Raw genomic sequence first — 24079 nt, 5'->3', positions numbered from 1 at the left:
AAAACTACCTCAGGGCTTCTAAAACACCATGATCAAACACACAGGCGTACTTCAGAAAGTGAGCTTCCAACCTAACATTCCTTTCCTCGAAACATCACTTTCCCTTCGTAGCTGACCGGCTTGTGCGGTAACTTCAACGGTGACGGCACCGACGAGTTCCGGTCCCCGTCCGGTGGACCCGCCCTTCCCCAGGCCGAAGAGTTCGTGGATGCATGGCGTCTGCACAGCTACTGTGCGCCCGCACTGCCCGCGCAGCATGGATGTCTGCAGCGCCCCGAGCGGCGAGACTGGGCAGCTTCCCGATGCGCAGCTCTTAAAGAGCAACCCTTCCGCGAATGCCACAGCGAGGTTGACGTGCAGCCCTTCTACGACCGGTGAGCTCTGATGTGTTTCCTCCACCAAATTCTGCAATCGCCATACTATAGTCAAAACCACGATCTTGTGCCGTGAGAGGTGCAGATCCGTACTCTTATCTGCCAGGGGCGTGATCGGAGATCTTTGTTCGAAACGCGTTCTGTTTAGTTGCTGCAACATCAGAAATTGACAGTATGCAAAATGTTTTGAGAACGGGAGGGAGAGAGCAGCCAATCGGCAAGCGATGAACCATGCCACAGCCGCCATTTGGATCCAATGCAATCCACCAATGCAGTCTCGTAGCGACCGGATGATCGCTCGAACTTCACATCTCTCGTCGCGTTCTGCTCCGTGCAGACGACGTGCTCATAATCAAAATGATTGACAGGAGCATGTCGTCACTTTGACGTCACCAAAAACGACGAACTCCCCGAACGTTCGTCGTCCGGGGAGTTCACCGCTTGCCGATTGGCTGCTCTCTCCCTCCCTTCGTTACAAATTATGCATAGTGCCACTTTGTGATATTAGAGCAACTGAACAGAACTCGAAACGAACAAAGATCTTGGATCACGCCCCTGATGGTATGATTAGCAACGAGCAAGCACACCCTCAGGTAAAAGTGCACATGCTGCGAAAACGTAAAAGAAACAAAAGGAAAAACATGGGCAGGAGGGGGGCGCCGCTCGGCGTTGCTGTTTACCGCACTGACATACGCGTAACGTTTGTGACTTTCAAAAATGTACGCAGACAAACCGAAGAAGTTAACAGGAACTGACAGAGCTGTTTTCAGTATCTTATGCTCACGTTGTATAAAGAACAGCAAATAAACTATTCCACCTCTTTACAGCAAAGCTGTATACGGCTAGGTTTTGACGGATCGCGTCCGCGGACAAAACGACGCGTAGAACAGCAAAGTGGGCCGATTCTGGTGATAGTGCAGAAAGGGTCCAACCTCAACGGCACATACCCCTGTGGGCTCGGGGACCTGTAACGCATCCTTGAACTACCCTTGTCACATGTCGGATCTAAACAGACAAAAACAATGCACCGGAGTGATAAACGCCGCGCTGCCCAAACGGTGCGTGTCAAAACGTCATTGATAAAGCGTAATAGTCTACTAACCAATAGCTGTGTCTCGTTATCTCTTGACGTAGCCATTTCCCTAGCGACGTCATCAGTCACCCCTTGGACTCGGTATGGGTAAGACCGGCCGTGTCGCTCGCTCCGAAGAGCGCGACTGCATAAAGCGCCGGCGCGCTCAACAGCGCGAATGGATGCGAAAGCAACGAGAAGCCGAACGCGCAGCGGCCCAACGTGCAGCGGACTAATGAATCTAGTCGCCTAAACTCGCTTTCACTCGCCCATACAGCCTATACGGCGCGCGGCGACGCAGCGAAGTTACGTGTTGTGTCTTTTCAATCATTTAACATAACCACCAAATTAAATTATTTAAAGATAATTAAAAAAAACCAACAGCTTCGCTGGTCTTCCATCTTCACATGGTGAAAGGGCTCTGAACTTTTTTTATCTAAATTCCATGGTTCGCCAGATTAGCAAAGACATGCTTGACACAGAATCTGGAATAGTAGTACCAGTACATACCTCCCTCCTGCCTTCCGCAAGACAACAGAATTTAATTGTTGATCCCCTGGCGAATCAAGTGTAACAAAACAGTCCACTCGTGGGAGAGCCAGTGTTGTTGAAATCGTCTTCCTCACTGCCTCCCCCCCCCCCCCCCCCACAAAAAAAAAAAAAGAAAAAAAAAACGGAACCTTTACCTTACGTTGCATTGTTTACTTCATTTCGGCATCAAAGAGGCATTCAAAACATTAACAAAAAGAAGTGTTCTGTTCATTCCTTGCCCATTTTCATTGTGTTGCTTTATTCTTTGCAGTTGCGTGTCGGACACGTGCTCTTGCGACACGGGCGGCGACTGCGAGTGCCTCTGCACCGCCCTGTCCGCGTACGCCCACGAGTGCGCCCAAAGAGGAGTCCGCGTCCTCTGGCGGTCGCAAGAACTCTGCCGTGAGTACAGATGCTAGCGGCCAAGCAAACCGTATTTCACTTATGTTGTAGTACCAGGCACGAGACATGTTACCTGTATGTCTCCATTTCCAAGTTCTCCATTTAGTCACTCGGTTCTGTTGCAGTTTTTAAGGGCAACGGACTTGCACAAGCGGCTGTAGCCTGAACAGATGTTTACAGTGCTGCAAGTGCTACTGTGCTGTGCGGTGACAGTATGCGGTGACAGTGACCGACTGTGATTGTGTGTCTGTGCTTCTTTCTTTCTCTATCTCTACTTACCTGTCACTTTACCTTCTCCTACCCTCTCTTCCCAGCGTAGGGTAGCACACCGGATCTTCCCTTCTGGTTAACCTCCCTGCCTTTCCCCTTTCTTCTGTATCTCTCTCTCTCTCTGTTCTTGTGGAGCATTTTGCAGAATGTGCACTCGTCATCACCACCATCAGCCTAAATTTATGTCCACTGCACGACAATTTTACCTTTGTTCTGTCCAGCTTCGTGGTATTTGCATATTTTAAATGTTTGGCTTAAGTTACATCGTAATTCTCAATTAATTAATCACCTTCTCAAAAATTTTCATTACATGAAAAGTGTCAATGAGAAACGTGTAGAGCAACATGAAAAGCTCCCGGTACAGCTTTCTGTTGCTCAATACGTGCTACATAAAAGTGTTTTCCCCAACGTGAAAGAAGCCCGCGAATGCACGCAAAGTGCCTCGGGCGGCCAGTCGCGCGGCAATGTTGCGTGTATTCGCGGGCTTCTTTCATTTTCGGAAAAAGACACTTTCATGTAACCCAACTGAGCAACATAAAGTTGTAGCGGGAGTTTCTCTTGTTGCTGTACAATTTTCTCATTGACACTTTTCATCTAATAACAATATTTGAGAAGTTGACTAACTAAGTAATATTATTTGTCTAATTAGGCGAAACGCAAAAAATAATCTATTTCCCAGCAACAGCGAACAACTTTACCTTGGTTCTGTCCAGCTACGTGGCATTCGCATATATTTAAGGTTTGGCTGATGTTACGTGGGACATCCTGTATATCCAGCAGCCCAGTGAAAACTGAAGGAAAAAAAAAAACCAAAACAAATAGGCGTACGTGACGTCACGTGAATACATACACCGCATAGTTTTTCTTCCCACTCACTCTCAACAGCGGTTCAGTGCGAGACGTGTGACGAGTACTCGGCGTGCGTAAGCGGCTGCGAGCCTCCCAACTGCGCCCACCCGGCGTCCGAGGTCAACTGCCCGGAGGCGGCGCCCGTGTGCCTGGAAGGCTGCGCTCCGGCGCGGTGCCCGACGGGCGAAGTGCACCGCAACGCCACCGACCACCGGTGCGTGCCGTACGCCGACTGCGAGGCACCGCCAGAGACCGGCTGCAGCGTCGGCGGAGTCCTCTACAAGGAGGGACAGAGGGTCGCCACACCCAACCCGTGCCAGTCATGGTGCGTATCGGTGTGCGAATTGCGGGGACCCGCATTCTCGAAGACCCCTATTCACTAAGCTGTTCACATAGGGTCAATTTCTCGCTGAAAACTCCTCCATGAAAATCTGCTATTAGGTTGGTTGCTACGTCAGATACAGAGTGATAGCGCAGGATTAGGAAAGGAAGGAGAGGCAGACAGGTCAACCAGACGCACGTCTGGTTTGCTACCCTACACGGGGGAAGGGGTTTAAAGAGATGAAAAGAAAGAAAGGAGCGATAGCAGCGCTAACTAAGCGGACGAACTGACACGGTGTTTTACCGCGCTGTTTTCATTCTAAAGCACCTCATTCGTACTGAAGACGACACAGCCTTAACGCTTGTCCTGATTTTCTTTAAGGGCTGGCTGGTATGATGCGTGCCACAGTACAAGTGAATAAAAGAATACCCTGAATCCATTCATACCGAACATAAGCTGTTCTGAGTGCTGGGTCGTTAATGCGGCAGTGTAACCTAAACATATTCGACCCTGTACGTGAGGAAATTCACCAAGAACAGGCTATCCTGACTCGTTTCTTCAGAGAAATCTGGGCTGGTATAATGGAAGGGTTACATTCACTATCTTCTATTCCTTTTTTATCGTATACCATTCACGATCGGCCAATTCCGGCTATAACGTGGGCATAGCGCCGTTCAGACCACGGACGAAGCGTGAAAAGGAATAGTGTTGGAATAGAATGATTACGTTGTCCCGGCCCTTGACTGGTACAGCTGTGGCTCCGCCATGGAGGTAGAAACTTCCTTCCTAAATATAGTCACTCGAGCATGAAAATTGCTGGCGGTACGCAAGACTAGATTCGCCTGAAACAACAACAACAACAACAACAACAACAACAACAACAACAACAACAACAACAACAACAACAACAACAACAACAACAACAACAACAACAACAACAACAACAACAACAACAACAACAACAACAACAACAACAACAACATTCACGAGTGGACGAGCCGATGCGATTGCAGGGGCGCAATTGACAGCAGTCGAATCAATGCACAAGGGGCGTATGGTAGTGCTCGACTAGATGCACAAACGATGCTATGGCGCGTTCACTCTCCTCTTCCGCTGCCTTCAATTGCCCTCATTCGACTACATTTATATAATCCGAAAGTGAGCACTGTTCAACAAATTCTCGGTTGGTTCTTAATAGTTGCCTTATAGTCTGATATTAGTTGGCGCTTTTACGGCGAAACTGTTAGAACAAGTTCCGCAATGGTTTAGATGTCACGGCGTGCGACGGCGTGGTCAGTACCAAAATGTAAATGCAACGAAATATGTGTCGGGGTCCTGAATTTGCTTTGAATCGCAACGATCAATGATTATAAAATAAATGCTACCGTACGTATATCTAGCTCCAATAGATAATAACTTAACCGCGACTTTTTTGTAACCAGGGATCCGTAATTTATGTTTCTCACGTCGCGGTATACCAGCTCCATGTTGGAGGTCAGCTAGGAGTTCGTACGGTTGCGGTGGTGGCGCTGAAACCCAACCTGCGTGGGAGCCCCATCACGAAGCACAGGTAGCCGCGACAGCGTTCAAACGCAGTAGCATCAGTTGCTGTGTTCGTGCGAAGGCATGAGTCAGCAAAGACCTATAGTACACTTCCGAAGGGTGTGCGAAGTCGCTTATACAGCTTCGCTGTCGTTGTTGTATCCGTCGTCGTACATCTGTGAAAGAATTTTATCATTTGAAAAGCGAGCACAATCCCGCGCATTTGACACGTAGGAGCAACAACGACAGCTAATAAATTCCAACACTAAATGAAAGCTCGATTTCATTCGAGCCCGTCACCGAGACAACCAATAAATTTGCGTTCACATGTATGCGCGTACTTTCAGTGATTCAATAACTCCAGGAAAGTTCATCTAATCCGTAAGCAAAGTTAATTTGCCATAGTGTTGTCATACAATAACGACGTGTCCATGAAGGTCCGCATACAAGCGAATAAATATCTCCTAAGTAGACATTGCCGTCAGATGCGCGAAATGAAACCATGAAAATGCAGGTTACTGAAACGATGTTTACTTTTCGAATAGTTGCTATGACAATACAGAAAAGGTAGCGCAAGTCTGCTCGTAGCTTCGAGGAAGTGGCAACGTATTAGGTGGTGGATAGGATAGGAATAAACTTTATTTGTTCAGGCTGCTGGTGCCCTGGGCTAGGCTGCCAGGGGTCCATCGCCGGAGAAAAATCTTTCGATATTAGGTGGTGGCGACATTGGGAAACTAATCTGCACGCAGACTGTGGCCGCGTGATGAAATCCGCCTTTCAGAGCAGTCTGAGCCAGACGCTCCAGTTCAGGCGCACCACACAGAGCATACGTTTCAAGACGAGAAAGAAAAAAACGTTCAGAGCGTCTTGCTGAACGTACGTACCATAGCGAGTAGCGATGTGCTAATCAAAGCGCACCACCTGCAACGTTCGTAAAGGCCTCACGAGAGAGGCGCCAGCTATGTCACCGAAAACGAGCAGGCGTTAGCGCAAAACAGCTCTTTTGATAACGCCGGCCGTTCACGCAAAGATGCCTCAGAAGTATAAGGAATGAACGAAACTGTACTGAAGGACTCGCACATCGTTACAGACGCCCGCGCAGATGCAAATGACTTATGGGGTGTCGGCTGTGGAAAAATGTTCTTCTCGCTCACTCACTTGCTCACGCAGGCACGTATTTACACACACACACACACACACACACACACACACACACACACACACACACACACACACACACACACACACACACACACACACACACACACACACACACACACACACACACACACACACACACACACGCGCGCGCGCGCGCGCGCGCGCGCGCACAGTGGTCTCTTCCCCTGCTCTTCAAGTGTTCGTGCGCAGTAATGCCAGAACAGCCTCCACAGCAGACAATAAAAGGTGGGAGTGACATGCTGCTGCCTTGGCTGCAGCGGAAACTCAGCACCATATCTGGGCTGCGCTCCAGTGGACCTCCGTAGGATTGGCGTAAGAAGCAGTAAAACTAAACATCATCTACCCCCTCCCCCACCTCTAGCTTACTTATAAGTAAGCTGGAGGTGGGAGTCGGTGTAGACTGCTCAGATTAATGCAGCAGGCGATCCGTTCGCTTCTGAAACGTGTGTTCTGCATGAAACGTGCGAGGCACGACGGGCGAATTCTAAATACACGTCAAAAATTAATCTATCGATGCTGAAAAGGGCCAGAAAATTGAGGATGCTTAAGAGCACATTTTCAGCTTTTACTGAGCACGTTGCTGCATCCGCTTCGCTCAATTATGCAGGGTGTGTTCTCTCCACCTGACCGCGTTTTCCAATTAACCTTGTTTTTTGTACAGCGCGGTGGTGCGAAATTAGTGTATACGGTTAAGCAAGGAAAGCAGAGAAACACGCGCTAGAAAAAAAAAGGCAGTTGGGGGAGGTGGGAGGGGGGGGGGGGGGGCGTCATTGAGATCAGTGCAAACAAGCCGCGCATGCAGCACTTCGATATCTTGTCCGTCCACTCTTCCAGAGGCCTGTTTTCCTATCCAATGTAGTTCGTGTTTCTCGCGATATTATGCGGCGTGTGGATGGTGTTTGCGTCCTGCCGCGTCCAACCTGCGCGTTAATTATGTTGGCTGCTCATCGCGCAGCGCGTGTTAGTCTTAAAACGGTGCTCGAAAGCGTGGTGGCTACAGTATGCTTGATTGAATCCCAGACACACAAAAACAAGAAAAGCTGTCAAGGCAAGGTTACGCTTTGGTGTCGCGGTTTTGTCCATCCTTTGACAACTCAGCGAAAAGTTACTGCAAAGCCTCTTTAGACTTTGGAAAAGTGCGCTGCGAAATTTCTTGAAATAATGCTACTGCGTTTAGGTGGGCGAGAGGCACTTGGCGAAGAGCATGTGGCAACGAATACCTATGGCACAAAATTCTTAGTATTTGTCGCTTTGAAATTAAGCGGTTTGCATCCGGCATCTCGGAGGCTATTACACTAAACGACGCCTGTATGAAATGTACTGCGCATTTGCGTAGCATAAGTCCTTATTATTTATTTATTTTTATTTTTACTAAGGCGCAAGGCAGCCCTCCTCGAAATATATATAAAAAGTACCTTCTCTCTCTCTTTTTCTTTTGATCACTCTCTGGTTTATCGCAGTTATTTGGTCGTGCATCTGTTTGATCTTCCTACATGTCGTTTCTCTCTCTCTTTCACCGATAAATTTTTGGCAGAAAATTTGCCGCAAGGCCATATGTAGAAAAAATGAGCAAAAGAGCATCGAATTGTTACGGCATTGTAATGACTCGGAAAGAGAATAATTTACAAAAAAAAAGACGGCAAAAATTATACGTTTTCCGCTCAGTAAGAGTTCATGAGAAGGAAAGTTCATCAAGAGGGCGAACATCACACTGAAAACCACGCTATGTCCATGTCGAGGTTTGTCGATACGTGGAGGTCACCCTTTCTGGTAACGGTTCAACAAAAAGTTATATATATATGGCGAAATCCTGCTGTAACCTACCGGGATCAATAAGAATCTGCGGAACTTATCAAATGCGCCAGCAGGCGGACGTACACATCCACCTAGTGTTTAGTCCGGTATCTCAATAAATCCGGATCACATAGACAACCAGGTCAAGCTTTGCACAACTTTCTACGTTGATGCCCTAGGTTCATTTATTATGAGCAATCAAATTGAAGGATCCCTTCAAATCACCTTAACTTCGGCAAAAAGAGTGCCATACGTTGAGAAGTGCTTGCGCAATATCACCTTTCGCAGCTACTGCAAGAAAGGCCAAATCGAGTGCATCGGCCGGCCATGCCCCCTGGAGTTGAAGACTTGCAACCAGAGTGGCTGGTCCGACTGGTACAGCATGACAACACCCGAATTTCAGGTAGTAACAAGCATCTACACCCAAATGTAGGACGAAATGCAACGTGCGATGATGACCATGATGTGACTGTCACAACGCGCTGTGCATTTGAGCCGGTATGTACAACTAACGCGAGCAAAGTGTAATCTCGAAGCAGCCAGAGTAGAACCACGTTTCCCATCTATGTTAAATTGAGTCATTGCTTTGTGATAGGCTTTTTATTTTCCGAATCACCAAGCTTACATTTATTTTATACGGCCAGCTATCCACCAATGCATAGATATCGCAGCACATCTTGGGGGATGTATACGTATCGTACCATTTAAGATTTCTGGCATGCTTGCCCTTGCCAATAAAAATGTAGCAAAGTAAAGAAAACTGGAACTAACGAGGACAGCAAGGAGCGGCAATTAAGTGATTTATGAAATGTTGTTGTCTTACTCAAATCACTGTGAAATATTAGTTCTAAAGTTTGCATTTTTTTCCGCATTGGAGCTTTTCCTTGAAAGCGCTTTGCTTGTGCCTGTTTCACCGTCTCCGTGTTGCTAGGTGATCACCTGGTTCAGCTGTACAAAAAGTGACACCGGTGTCATTACAGAGAATACGCCCCACGGCTATCGCTTGTGGGGATTTGGAATTTTATGATTTCAATAAGCGTTTCTTTAGGTCCATTTACTGGGCTAGCTGCTCGCTGGTAGTGGCGCCCTAATCCAAAAACAAACAAACGAACAAAGTGTCTGGCCTGTGGTGGGGTTCACAGCGCGGCAACGACTTCGAGATCCTGCTGGCGCACGCCGACCGCTGCCCGGTGGACAACATGGCGTACGTCGAGTGCCGTACCATCAACGGTCACGTGCCGTGGAACGAGACCGGGGAGTCGATGCTGTGCTCGGTTGCGACCGGGCTGCGCTGCCTCAAGGAAGACCAGTACGACGGGCCATGCTCCGACTACGAGATGCGGGTCTACTGCCAGTGCGGTGAGCATCCTACCTGTGTTACAGCAGCTGAGTAACGGATGATAAAGGAATGCGCTTCATACCGATCGCGAGTGGCATTTCAAAGTTCTGCACCACAGGGCTTTCCTCTACTGTAGCAATGTTTCCCCGCCTTTACCGTAAGCAATTTAAGGTCACGTGGTGCTCGCAAAACATAAGTAAGTGCTGTACTCGCCGGTGTGCCTCAGTGGCTGTGATGTTCTACTGCTGAGTACGGGGTCACAGGTTTCACTCCCGGCTCAGGCGGCCACATATGAATGGGGCGGAATTCAAGAAATCTTCGTATGTTGTCCTTTAGGTGCACCTTAAGAACCTCAGGTGAATAAAATTGATAGGCAGTCCTCCACTTCGGCATCTCTCATGAACCAAGTAATAATTCAGGACGTTAAAGCCCGTCATATTAATCTGGGCTAACCCGTTACAGGTATTGTGAAACGTGTTCTAGCGACACGAAATAAAGATGGGACAGAGAAAGCTAAACGCGGAATGAACGCCGAACTTCGACTAGTCTTTGTTATACAAAGAGACCCATAACACGTACAAAAGCAATCGCTCTTTCGATATACTCGGATGACAACTAATTATCACCATGGCTGTACACCTGATACAGTGGCAAACCTCCCTGAGGCAGTTCATCCTGGTTCCAGCACTGATCCCAAGCATGTCTTTATTGGTGGAGTCAGCTTGGCGTCAGTGGGTACTATAAGATCCATACCTTTCATTTCGGTGTGCTTGCGTTGCAGTGTACGTTAAGCCAAACCCGCGTGGGCATCGTGTATTGCCTCCTTTACTTTTGTGTCCTCTCTCGGATTTCGCAAGGCTGTGACGGCAACAATGTGTTGCTTGAGAGCGTCTGGAATGTATGGACACCTTTCACTTAGCGGTGCTGTCTGCTCGCGTGAGCGATTTCACCACGTATTTCGCTCCTCCCCCCCCCCCCCCCCCCTTATACCTCTCACTTTTCTATTCTCTTCCCCCAGCGTGAAATAGCCAACCGGACACTTTTCTTATTAACATCGCTCTCTCCTCCCTTGCGTTTCTCCTTTTATCTGCCTTCTCGGAATACTTTCTGCTAATTCCCTACAAAATAGCACAAGCAGACTCAATACTCGTTTATCCAGCAAAAATAAGCATAAGCCGAGACAACTGCGTGCTCTGGGTGCAGCGCAAAGGACTGCATGGTCTTCGCGTTCTTTTTCCCTTTGAGAACGCCACAATGTAAACTGCTTGCTCCAAACACAAAGACGTAAAGGCCTTTGTTTTATACTCCTTCGTGAAGCTCGAGAACTCATTGAGTCCTTGAGTTTCTCTAGCGTTCGTATCACCAGCTTTTTTTTTTTTTTTTTTCAGCCGAGGAAACGACGCCAGCACCTATCGTACCGACCACTGTGACACGTGAGTACTTTCCCTTGCTGATAGCAAAAAAAAAAAAAAAATAAAAGAAAATAGAAGAGCACTATGCGAGAACAGCGACCGTCTTTACGGTGCTTGGGATCAGAATTACTGGCCATGGTTTTCTATGGTGGATTTACTTCTTGAAATGATGATGACAGTGATGGTCCTCAGCAGATCAATAGCCTCAACTATACGGCAGGTACTGACTTAATGGGATATGCCACTCGTTTTACGAGTACAATATCTCACGCCTTGATATTCTGTTTTTCACTATTCGTAGTTCTTGTACGCTCAACTTGCGAAATATTGAATGTCTCACATCCCCGTTCAGATAAATATTGGTGCCTCGACTCGTGGTTCTTCATTGATTGCATGCAGAATGCTGTTGCAAGCAACTCGTGGGCATATAACATTGCGTAAGGATCACGAGAAGTAGGTGGTACACGCAGTGATGCACCCGATGTGGAAAGAAAAAGTGACTCGTCTGCAACAAGCCTAGCCAAGCATGACCTACAATGTCGAACAGCAAATTTCTTGAAGAGGTACAAACTGCAAAGTAGGCTCAACCAGTTCACGGAAAGATGCTGTTGTGCTTAGTACAACAAAGCAAGAAGCGAGGCATTGACTGTGTGATCAAGTAAGCGTCGTAGACGGAGGTGAAGCTAAGGAAACACGAGCAGCGCAGCATTAGATACATGTTCGAAGAGAAAACTACAACAGGCGATGAAACAATTTTTTTTCTTCTCCTCGCAAAAAAAAAAAAAAAAAAGCCGCGCGTTTTCTGAAGAGCCTATGTCAGCATAGATAAGATTACTAGAAAGGAGTAGAAGAAAGCAGGAATACAAAATGCTGAACCTTCATCTGGGTCTCGACGTAGGATCAACCTAACAAAAAAATGTTGCTGAAAGAAACTTAATCTCTTTATAAGAAAGAAAAAAAAAAAAAGAATCAAGGCAACGCCCCCTCGCAAAATTCTGTATCGGCGGTTTGATATACTAGTAACAAAGCTATGCTAGTTTTGACGATTTACCTCAGTGGTGGCGCGGCACTTTTCAGATTCTCTCTTCGAATCTTCCTGACTAAGGATAAATATAAGCAGCCGAATAATGCGTTCTGAACAGACTGACTCAAGGATAAAGCGGTGTCTGCGACCAAGGCTGACGTAAAAAAAAAAAAAGGGAGAAGCGCAGCAATAAGTCTTGTTCATTTTCTACAAGTGAAGCCAGCTACTATGGCAAACAGTTCTGGTGGGTGCAGTTTATAGAACTAGCGCGCCAAAAATAGAGGTGAAAAAGCGAAGAACAAAAACGCCAGATATACCATTGGATGGATATAGAAACTGTCTCAATCGCACCTCATGCCGGAAGTTGGTTAGACGTGCAAGCGACGAAAGACTTGCGGAGTGGCAAATAAAAGTCACCATTAAAAGGCGCGAAGTGAACGTATATCGTGGCAGTTTGTGGAAGTCGCAGGCGTTTATTAGCAGGAAGGTGTGCCACAACGGCGCAGGAAAGGTGGGACCCTATTTCTAAGCTCGCTGCCATGACAAGCAAGCACGACTGATGGGCTGGCGCCCCTTTAAGCTGGGAGGCTTATGCGCCAGGTGACATGTCGCTTTAAAGCCGAGGCATAGTAAAGAGTAAAAAAATGTGATAACACATAAATTGCAGAAACAAGTTTAGTACATACGATAAACTGAAAGCAGTACCATAGATATATGCTGAGACGGTGAAAGTATCGGCTGCCAGAATCACCGCGTAAAGACCAGCGCTGAGGAGTCAAATATACAAGGGCTGTTTTATGCGGTGTCAATTATACGCACTAGGCGACAAACACATCTACACGTTAGCCCATGCGTTAGGTACTCGAGACGAGAGTAGACAGCACATGCGGCACCTATGGTACATGTGCCCCAAAGGTTGTATTTGACTATCTTGTTCATCTCCATTTGTTATCTTTTAACACCACTGCGGTGATCCAGGAGGTCAGGCAGTTCCGCTGTATTGGCTCGGGGTTTTGTATGAGGTGTTTTCACTATGACAAAAACACGAAGTGGGGTTAAAGAAATTGAGTTTTAGGGCATGTTAGGAGACCCATGGTTGCGGAAGCGCTCGGAATGGTCGGTAAACTTGACAGGGAAATATAAAATAAAGACATTTGCCACTTCCCTTTAGCAAAAGGGTAACCTAGTCAGAAATATTGTATAACAATACTCTTAGCTAGCACGAATAGGCTTTCGAGATGCTCCGCATTTTACCATGATGCTAGTAGCTAACTTACGTACCATTGCTAGCATACTTTAGCGATCCTCTTTTTAGAGCTTCCTATTTAGGTGGACTATATTTATTCGAATAGACCACGCCATTCGTTGTGGCTCTGCCCAAGAATGATGCCTAGTCGAGAGAAACCATTGAGCTGCCAAGCTACGAACCGATCAGGCAAACAGGTATAGGACGTCCAGTTCGCTAAGCCACTACTGCAATGCCTACTTCTGGAGGGCCTCCACACTTTTCTTTAAATAGATATCTAGGTTGCAGAGCAATCTTTATAAACAAATCATGCCCAGTTAAGGAACAATGTACATCTGAGAGTATGTAGCAGCGTTCTACAGTTGCGTTAGGCGTGAGCAGAATGAAAGGTCGGGAAGCGATATTGATTGGAAGGTTCACAGTCCTGCTCTCACCACAATAAAACATGAAAAATAAAGCAGAGAAAACATAGCGTGCACTTGATCCAAAGTCAATGGAGTGCTGGCAACTTCTTTAGACAGAAGTAAATATACCTCTCACCGACTTACTCTCCTTTCTAGAGTCTTTGATCTCTCCGAACGAGTATAATGAGCAAACATCATTTGTTCGAGGTCAAGTGAACGCTTGTAAAAGGAGTTACGATACGAGACAAGCCGTTTTTCCTGCAAATATTATTTGTGATCACATCACTTCTTCATGAGCGCAGATGTGCGAGCTACACAGCAAATTTTTTTGCACATTTAGAGGTGTTGGTTTGTCCCGTGGCTAACATTCTTACCGCAGCGGTTGTTAAAAATGTTTATTGCACATGACACCAATTTCAAAGTATACTTGCGATGAGAGAAGCCGTAGTTGAGAACTGGGCATTAATTCTCACCACTTGGTGCACACCGCTATATCTCACATGCGAGTTTGACTGCGATAGCAATCAATCAAGCAATCAATCAATCAATCAATCAATCAATCAATCAATTTTAGTGTCGTCTGTCGCAGCTATGATCGCGCTTACCTGCACAAATAGTCGCCAAAAAGAAAAACTTATTTTGATCTCACCAATGATTCGATCTTACCACTTAGATGGTGAGAGTGTAAGCTACAGGACAAATACGCTCCCTTAAAAGTGCAAACGTTTTAGTGTGCACGTCTTTGGGTGTCTAATGCCTGTCGTGAACACATGTGCAGCGATTTCATATAGCGCGGTTCCGGTTCAATGATTGACTCCACGCACACACTAATCAGCAACACCGATCGCAGTGACCGGGCCTTACTGTGACGCATGGACTCCGTGGATCAACCAGGACAGTCCTTCGGACGATGGCGGTGACAACGAGTTGCTGGCCAACATTCCGCACTTCTCGGAGATTTGTCCCGAGCTGACAGCAGTCGAGTGTCTGCCTGTGGACCCGACGCACAGTGCGCACGCAGAGGAAGAAATTACAAAGTTTGCGGAGCCGTGCAATAGGAAGGGACTCCTCTGCATGCCTGGCACCCCTTGCATCGACTACAAAGTTCGCGCCTATTGCAAATGTGAGTGGCAAGAAAGTTATATGTTAACCGATGAAGCGGGTCCACCAACAAATCTATTCAATACGCAATGGCGGCTGCTTTCGTTCTTACCTATACAACCCAGTCTGGCGTTATGTTTAATGCTTAACGGCTTTGTACACGTGGCTTTATACGAGAGAAAAGAATGGGGCAAAGGAAGGTGCAGTAGTGCTCCCTGCTGATGTAGCCAATCGATGGGCTATTTCAGGCGGCCGGAGGTGATGAACGCAAAAAAAGAGCCCTAAGCATGTAGATTGGCTGTACAAAGTCTCCTTGGTACGCTTTTAGTTGATCGAGTTCGTAAGAACAGACGCCCCTCAACCGTGATAGAGACCATAGCATAAGCAAAGGTGGCGAGCTAATTAGAAAAAAAATAAAATTAAAAGCCTTTCCGAAAGAAGAACTGAGAATTAATTTGCTTTTATTTAAAGCTGTTGGGCTGTGATCTGTCAGCTGACAATGCCTAGGGTCTTTGCAATGATCGTTACTGGCCCTCCAAAGATTTCTAGAAGCGAGTAATATTCTCAGGAACTGTTGAGTAGAGCGCTTATCTGGGATAAGCCCACTCTATGTGATTAATGTGATACGACCTTGGTCCATTCGATGCCGGGATTCAGGCACCTTCGTTTGAATCTAATCCATGTTTTCCTATGTGCCCTGATTTTAGTGTAGTTATGTGACCGCACTGGCCTTTGGTGTCGCTGTCTTTCTGAGTTGACTTTCAGTGTTAGTGTGGCATTGGTATATTTATGTGACCAGAATTGGTGTTATTGTGGTTTGAAGTTGACCTTTAGTTTTAATGCATTTAACTTTTTTTTTCATATCTCCATAGGAAATGGAGTAGCCGGTGCCAGTTAAAGGTGACAGCATCTCCTAAGCACCATATATTTAAAAAATATATCTAGGGTGCCTCGACTAACACGGAGGAAGTTTTGAAAACGAAGAAGCCTTCTGGGCTTATGGAAGTAGCTGTGTGTTGTTGGAAACGTCGTGAAGAAGCCTCCGCTATACTTGTTTCAATGATCACATAAATAGTAATGATAAATTTACTAATTTCTAAATATCCACTTTACGGCCACACTTTCAATGCGAAGTTTGTACAGAGGACTCCTGAAAAATATAATTTTCAGTACTTCGCGTCGTGTTACTTTCTGCGGAACTCTTTTTTTCTGAATTTGAAATGAAACCACTATGACGCGCCAGCGGTGGGCCATAGCGGCTTTTTAAAGGTTTCAGGGACTTTCTCTTATAGCGAAAAAAAGAATAGGAAAAAACTAAACAATAAGAGAGCGACGCGAACGGTAACGGTTCAAAAACTGCAATGTTTGAAGGCGTCCTTTAGAAACCCTGAATTCACATCGCGATACTAAAGTTAATAATTAAGAAGTTACCTACTTTGTCACTAATAATTACTTAATAATGACACAAGGATAATAGCGGCTTCTGTAGGACGCTTCTTACAAATGTAAAGAGGTTTATTGGGCAAGTCCAACAAACAGGCGGTAGCTCGGAACAGTAGGCAGGGAGAACAAGATGGTGGTGTCCGAACGCCAATCTCGTGCCTTCTCCGTGTGATGATGATCGCCGGGATGTCATTCTCTTCATTTCTTCGTTATAATTGCCCCCGTCGAGAAAGGTGGAGCCATCCTGGCGATCTAACAGGTGGGGACAAGAGGGTCGAAGTACGGCTTGAGGCGGTCTACGTGAACAACATCACGTCCACGTCGATGACGGTCGCCGGGTGGCGTAAGAGGTTCAATGACTTAGTTTACGGGGGAGGTACGCTCGACGACGCGGTAGGGACCATGATAATTGGAAAGCAGTTTGGATGACAAGCCAGGAGCGCAAGGCGGTACATGAAGCCAGACAAGTGCTCCAGGAGCGAATGTTGCGACAGGAGGGCGGTCGTCATCGCGGGCGTTTTTCTGGCGTTTTTGGTCGGCCGTAGTAAAGCGCTTGGCTAGTTGTCGGCAATCTTCAGCGTAACGGGCGGCTTCCGACACGGGCGTGCACTCTGAGGCATCTGGTGCGTATGGCCGCAACGTGTCGATTGTGTGCGACGGCTGGCGACCGTACAGAAGGAAGAAAGGGGAAAATCCGGTTGTGACTTGCGTAGCAGTGTTATACGTGTATGTCGCAAATGGAAGAACCAGGACGCAGTTTGTTTGATCAGATGCGACATGTGTCGCAAGCATGTCGCCCAGTGTCCGATTAAACCGCTCAGTCAGACCGTTCGTCTGAGGGTGGTAGGCAGTACACCTCCGATGTACAATATTGCACTGGTGGAGAAGTACTTGAATTACATCGTAGAGAAATACGCGGCCACGGTCACTGAGGAGTTCACGAGGAGGACCGTGTCGCAGCACAAAACGATTGAGGATGAAGGAGGCAACGTCCTGTGCTGTCGCCGTGGGAAGAGCAGCGGTTTCGGCGTATCGTGTAAGGTGGTCGACAGCAACGATAGCCCATCGGTTTCCCGCTGTGGTCAAAGGTAAAGGTCCATATAGGTCAATTCCAACGCGGTCGAATGGGCCGTCTGGGCACGGAAGGGGCTGTAATGAACCTGCGGCAGGATGCGGTGGTTTTTTTCGTCGCTGACACTCGTGGCAGCCGCGAATGAACTTGCGGACAAAGCGAAACATTCCGCGCCAGTAGTATCTTTTGCGTAAACGTTCATACGTCTTGAAGACACCGCCGTGAGCACACTGCGGGTCGGAGTGAAAGGACGCGCAGATTGTAGAGCGAAGCGTTCGGGGGATCACTAGGAGCCACTTCCTACCATCTGGCGAGTAGTTCTGCCGGTACAAGAGGCCATCACGAATGCTGAAGTGCGAAGCTTGGCGTCGCAGTGTTCGAGTGAGCGAAAGGGTGGGTGCCTCGGATAAAACGTCAAGAAGCGAAGCGATCCATGGATCGTGGCGCTGTGCAGAGGACACGGTGGCGACGTCAATAGCTGACATTGGGTGGTCTATAGCGGATATGGACGCAGTTTCGGTAGATAGTGGTGACCGCGACAGTGCATCAGCATCGGCATGCTTGCGTCCGGAACGATATATAACACGGATATCAAACTCTTGAAGTCGAAGAGTCCAGCGGGCAAGGCGACCTGACGGATCCTTCAGCGAAGACAACCAACATAATGCATGATGGTCCGTAACTACATCAAACGTGCGGCCATATACGTATGGGCGGAACTTGACAAGCGCCCAGACTATTGCCAAGCATTCTTTCTCGGTGGCGCTATAGTTTGACTCAGCCTTGGTGAGCGTTCTGCTGGCGTATGCGACGACATACTCCGCGAACCCAGGCTTTCGTTGTGCGAGAACAGCATCCAGGCCGACACCGCTGGCGTCTGTGTGAACCTCAGTTGCGGCCTTAGGATCGTAGTGGCGCAGTATAGGTGGTGACGCCAGGAGACGGCGGAGGGTGCAGAGGGCTTGGTCACACTCAGAAGACCACGACGAGAGACTGGTGGTGCTGCTTAAAAGTTGGGTCAAAGGCGCAATTATAGAGGCAAAGTTGTGCACAAACCGGCGAAAGTAGGAGCATAACCCTACCCGTCTGTCCGCGTGATGATGATCTATATGATGATGATGATTTTCTCCGCGTGATGATGATTGCCGGGATGTCATTCTCTTCATTTCTTCATTATACAATATACAAATAGTTTCATCCGTCCAGACGGCATCGCTTTTTTTTTCTTTACCTTGCTCTGGATTAACTGAGATACCAGACATAAATTTTACACAGGCTTGTGGAAGTCATAATTCCAAGCGTAGGTGCAACCGAACTGTTCTTTTGCGGAAGAGGAAAGCGGACTATGTGTGTTGGCTCCTTCCATGAAGTGTCATTTCTTATATGTTATTTTATTTATTTTTTTGTCATGGAACGGTCCATTGCATAGCTAAGGCAATGCACGTACAGTGCGATAGCAGTACTAAAGACCCGATAGAATATCTGGTTTACCTACACAGACATTACCCCAAAAATGGATAATGCGTTCGGTAATTACCTTAAATGCCTACTTGAACTCTTTAACTACTAATTTTAGGGCATGCGTCGCATTTGCAAAATTTAACTAGAGCAGTGGTGAAGCCATGTCTGCTTCGCAGAAATCATAAGACTAGCACCACTTTTCAAAGTAAGTGAAACCACGTGGTATTTCAGAAGAAAAGTAAAAGGTCATGAAGGATCAGGCATACACACAAGCGTTGCCTCACAGCCTCTGCTAGATTCATTGTTGATTTGCCGCTTGTCCTTTGCGTTGCTCCTAAAGTAAAAAGGAACAGATCGCGTCGGTGTCCTCATATTCTAACCGATATGCTTATGTGTTGTTTGACCAACTGCCGACTGTATCGCAGGTCCATCTACGGAAGTCCCCACGACACAGGCGCCTGTAGTCCCCACAACAATAAGTAAGTACTCCATCATGTCCATCCCGCGGATAGTCATTAAGAGGCTTTAGTACAACAACATAATACCACCATTAGCGGTACAAGCACCAGCCACAGTACTTGTAGCGCGGTGCATGGGTTGCACGGCAGGTAGATGCAACGTAGCATGGTTTGTATGACCTTTGCTTCGCGGATACGTTGTGCTAGAAATCCATATGATGGCAAAAGAATCGTGCGCCTAGCAACAGTCCCTCTGTGAGCACGCAGAGCAGAAACTTGTTACGCTTTGGTTGCTGTAGTTTCAAGGGAAATTAAATGAAGTTTGAGTGAGTTGGTATAAATTAATCGTCGCGTCTTAGTCGCCAAACAATGGCACAATAAGAAGACTGAAAGGACCGTCGTGCGTCCCCTTCTTATTGTGTCTTGCCTGGCGACTAAGACAACATAATGAATTCATTAAAAAAAGATGAAAAAAAAAAAACACTCCACAACTGCTCTGTAAGCGTGTCAGTAAGCGGGTCTTGCGCAAAATTGACTTTCGGAAGTGCGCTATGACTCTGCCTGCAGTGTTATGAAGTGTAATGTGAGCATGTTTGGGGATAGAAAGTCCATGTAAAGCTCGAAATGTACGAACACAGAAAATCAAACAATGCACTCCAACGCAGTTTCTAAAAACGAAGCTTTACTTTGCGAACTTAGCCGGGTTTCGTGACTGTGGGAGCTGCGGCCTGAATATTCCCTTGTCGAATAGGCTAACCAATCACAGCGGAGCCCACGAGCGCCACTGGGTTCCTTGCAGCACCACCAGATGGCGCTCGCCTTCGCGCATCCGCGGCTGCACGCTAATGAGGAAGTAAACACTTCTTGCGGATAAAATGGATTCGAATTGCGCTACGTACGTATGCACATGCTACCTTTGAAACCACGATGCATTCAAGGCGTCCGTCGTAGTCTCTACTAGTCAGCAACTCAGCTTAACAAAAGGCTCGGAATAATGTGTGTGCGCCCGCACTTGTGTTCGTGTGTGTGCGCGTGTGTGCGTGCGTGTACTCGTGTTTCGACTCGTTATGCACTCCCAAAAAGTTTCGCTGGATAGAGATTCCAACTTTTTGGACCTGGTGCATATTGAGCGTCGACACAGTTGAAAGACCGGGATGTGATTGTGTTTATACCAGCAGGCTTACTCTGTTTTGAGGTCCTCGCATCGTATCACGCCCGTTTGTTGTTTTGCATTGAGATCGCCTTTATCCCTTAAAAAAAATGCGCACCTTTGCGATTTGTTGTTCAATATCCTTTCTTTCTTAGTGTTTCGTTTGGTTTCTGACAATTCCTATTTAATAAATGACGCTTACAGTTGTGGTGGCCATCACCTGTGTATATTACGTGGGATGCACACGTGCTTAACTCCGGAGCTCTGACGGATAATATTTCGCGGATGCTATATAAACAAGCGTGTCATAATGTCCCTACGAACTTCTCGATTTTCTCATATTCATTCACTCTTTAACTTCCTTTCCCATATTTGATTGCTGATGCAACAGTTCCCATTCATATCACAAACACGCTGTATGAGAGCATCCAACGTACGCTTCCCCCGACAGTATAACCGACATAATCTTCCAAGTGAGCTGTGTCTTTACTGGCCGGTATAAGTGACGTCACGATCTCCTCACGCAGGCGTGTGTCCTCCGGGCAGCCGCTGGTCCGAGTGCGGCATCCGCTGCAACGCCACCTGCGACCACTTCCTGCACGAGCTCCGCTCCGAGGGCTTCTGCGTGGATGACGACGCTGTTTGCGTGTCCGGGTGCTTCGGCGCGGGCTCCCACTGCGAACCGGGCAGCCTGCACTTCGACCGCGAGAGCTGCGTGCCCGCCCAGCACTGCCCCTGCTCCATGCCGGGCAGGGAAGCACCGCTCGCCGTAAGCGCGCTCGACCCACACCAGAAATTACTCGAAACGCTGACGTGAACGCCAAACGAGAGTCCAATTGACTGAAAGCGCTGGGATTTGCTAATCGCTGTTGTATATTGAATCCTAGTTAGAGGAAGGGGTAACTACAAGATAGGGCATTTGAATTTATCCACAGTTGGTAAATAAGAGGAGCTTAAGCCGGGAGCCATCGCTACGACAATTAAGGCTTGTTTTCGTTTTGGCCCACATGAAGGCAAGTGCCGTTGTCAAAACGTTGGCTCAGGGGAAGGGCTTCCCTTGTTCACTCATTGTTCATCAATGCTTGCATGACTGCCGCAATCCAATGAGGCCGAATTGCAAGAACGATTTAGGTGTACGGTAAAGAATTCAGGTGGTAAAATTAATCCCCTGTTCTCCACTACGCCTACCTGATAATCCCCTCTACAGTTACAGGTCCTTAATTTCCAAATTTTCATTAATAATTTTTTTATGTTTGAAGGCAGCATAAGTGAGGAAGCCAGTACGCTGCCTCAGGAGGAAAAAAAATATCGGTGGGCAACGTTTTTATCAGACACTTCTGTTTAGCTAGCTCGACTGAGGTGTTACCTAATATATAGAACTATCGCGTTGGAAATTGGAAAGAAAGAGAAGTAACGTCATGATGACACCAATAACCCTTGTGAAAAATAATTCGGACGTCTGTAGATTTTTCGTAGGACTCTTGATTTACCATAGGTCTTTCGTTTTGGTTGTATAATCTAGGCAAAGTCCTGAATAAGATTTTTTTTTCGGTTGTATATTAGGTTCATGCGCTTCCGAGTTGTTTCTTTATTCAAAGTAAACTATCATTAGTCTACGAAAAGGCTGTGAGTCCACAAGATGTCAGTATCGTGCACAGTCGTCACCAATATGAAAGGGAACACCTTTTTTTTTTTTTTCAAATGCTCGTAGGGGCTAAACACACATGCTCTCCATAAAAGTTTTCAATGATGCTAGAAGTCGTCAGAAAAGCTTATTGTTCAGTATCAACTTCCTAAACTTGAACCAATGCATAACGAGTTATCGTAGTTTTAATAAAACTCGCTGTTCCTTGCATATTGATGACGACTGTACAGAGTCTCACAATATATTCTTTCTTAAGAATATATTCTTTCACAACAATATATTTTTGTGAAAACTTCACTCCAAATTAGAGCGACAATAACTTAAGTTTTTATTTCTATCGCAGCCGGGAGATGTCGTGGAGCTGGATTGCGAGAAGTGCCAGTGTCTGTACAACAAAGTGAGCTGCGTCGGCATTCCGGGCTGCGGCGCAACCATCGCACCGGAGGAGCCGAGTACGTTCACGCGGACGCTTGCATTGTTTCTCCTTCTCCCTTCTTTGCTGTCTCAGAGCCCTTTTGTTGAGACAGCTCTGGAGTGTTGGTAGATTTCCAGAAGTCGACCCACATGGGGAAACGCGCTCAACCGAAGAGCAGACAAGGACGAGCTTTGGCCCCGAATAACTAAAAATCTAAATTCAACCAAGTAGCCCAACGTTTGAGCTTGTATGCGAAGTGACGAAAAAAAAAAGATCAGTGTAAACAAAGATGAAAGCTGTTAAACATATTTATAGAGTGCGACAATTCTGAAGATGACAAGAAACGCAAATTTTAAGTTAAGCTCACTTTTTCAATTGCACTTCTGAAACACCGCAAACGACATTCTTACAGTGAACGAAGTCTTCGTAGAAGGAAGGACGGGTTTGGAAGTGAGCACGCTTACCTCTCGTGACGTCATAATTTTCCGATAGCGCCTGCTTTGGGATTTGTAACAACGTATCAATAAGATCAGGTCAGAGCATACTATCCTTTTAAACATTAAGGACGTTATCCTTATCACGAATAGGGACAGTCTTTAAACCTTGCTTTGCAACGCCTTTTTGTTGTAATTCTAATACCGACCTTTACACATATTGTGAATCTGGGACAAGACAAGTAGCATGTTGCTATCTGTAGATGTGTTATTCACTGCATTCTCATTCTTTTGTTTTCACAGCGACGCCAGCTCCCACGACGGTGTGGTCTCGTAAGTAGTGCTTTTCCATTGATTAGACGATAACCAGTGTTCTGCTAAAATATCAGAAATGATTCCAAAGAGCGGAAACTTAATGTATGGTTGCACATTATAATTTCTAGGAATGAGATGAGGGTATATCCAGGCATAAGACCGCTTATCACGACCTCAAACATGAGGCTTATTGTATCAATAAATACAATTGAAAAATGCCTACATTAGACACTGCGGTTCTGTTGTATAAAAAAATGACATCATCTCGCCCTACGGGCAACCATGGTGGGATGCGAAAGCATCGCGGGGGGTGCGCATCGAGTTTTCGTTTCGTTTCACTTGGCAACACAATCCAATGAAAGAGTGAGAGTCGAGTTTCGGCGGGTATCGGTAGCCGTTGCTCACGCTCATCACCGGAACCTTTCCCGACGTTAGAGCCTCCTTGCACGCGGAGCACCCCGCGAACTGCAGGAAGTCGCCGGTGTTGTTGCTGAACTGGCGTCGAAGCACGCCGACGGCCGCGTTACGCTGACGTTCGTTCTGGACGCTCCCAACCTTGCTCAGGTTGTCGAACTAAAGCCGGTCGCACACGTTGCAGCTGTGCCCGAAGCTCCGATCGAGGAAGTCGCGCTTGAACCGCGCGTCAGCACCGTCGAAGCCCACGCGTTGTAATGACCTCGAACGTGTTGCTGCTCTGGCCTTAGACTCGCGTTGCCTCGTCGCTTCGGGATCGGGACTTGCCGCTCGACGCTGCCGTTGCGCTTCGACTTTCCGAGCCCGGAGTTCGGGATCGGCTTGATAACGCTGACGTTCCACTTCGGC

The 24079-nt window shown here is 47.0% G+C and overlaps 1 protein-coding gene across 3 annotated transcripts in view; it reads left to right on the top strand.

The window, feature by feature from the left end:
• LOC119466197 (hemocytin) overlaps nt 1–24079 on the top strand; it is a 184324-nt gene that overhangs the window by 43287 nt on the left and 116958 nt on the right. For all 3 annotated transcript variants that reach the window (XM_037726688.2, XM_037726687.2, XM_037726686.2), the window contains exons 24-34: nt 112–374; nt 2249–2379; nt 3535–3823; nt 8627–8741; nt 9481–9697; nt 11066–11110; nt 14614–14886; nt 19266–19319; nt 20976–21217; nt 22437–22545; nt 23246–23275. In XM_037726688.2, coding sequence (XP_037582616.1) covers nt 112–374; nt 2249–2379; nt 3535–3823; nt 8627–8741; nt 9481–9697; nt 11066–11110; nt 14614–14886; nt 19266–19319; nt 20976–21217; nt 22437–22545; nt 23246–23275 — 1768 coding nt within the window. The remainder of the gene's footprint in view (nt 1–111; nt 375–2248; nt 2380–3534; nt 3824–8626; nt 8742–9480; nt 9698–11065; nt 11111–14613; nt 14887–19265; nt 19320–20975; nt 21218–22436; nt 22546–23245; nt 23276–24079) is intronic.

This window comes from Dermacentor silvarum, chromosome 10, assembly GCF_013339745.2.
Source record: "Dermacentor silvarum isolate Dsil-2018 chromosome 10, BIME_Dsil_1.4, whole genome shotgun sequence".
Classification (NCBI taxonomy): Eukaryota; Metazoa; Arthropoda; class Arachnida; order Ixodida; family Ixodidae; genus Dermacentor; species Dermacentor silvarum.
The sequence above is the reverse complement of the archived record's forward strand: the minus strand, read 5'-3'. Positions and strand labels throughout refer to the sequence as shown.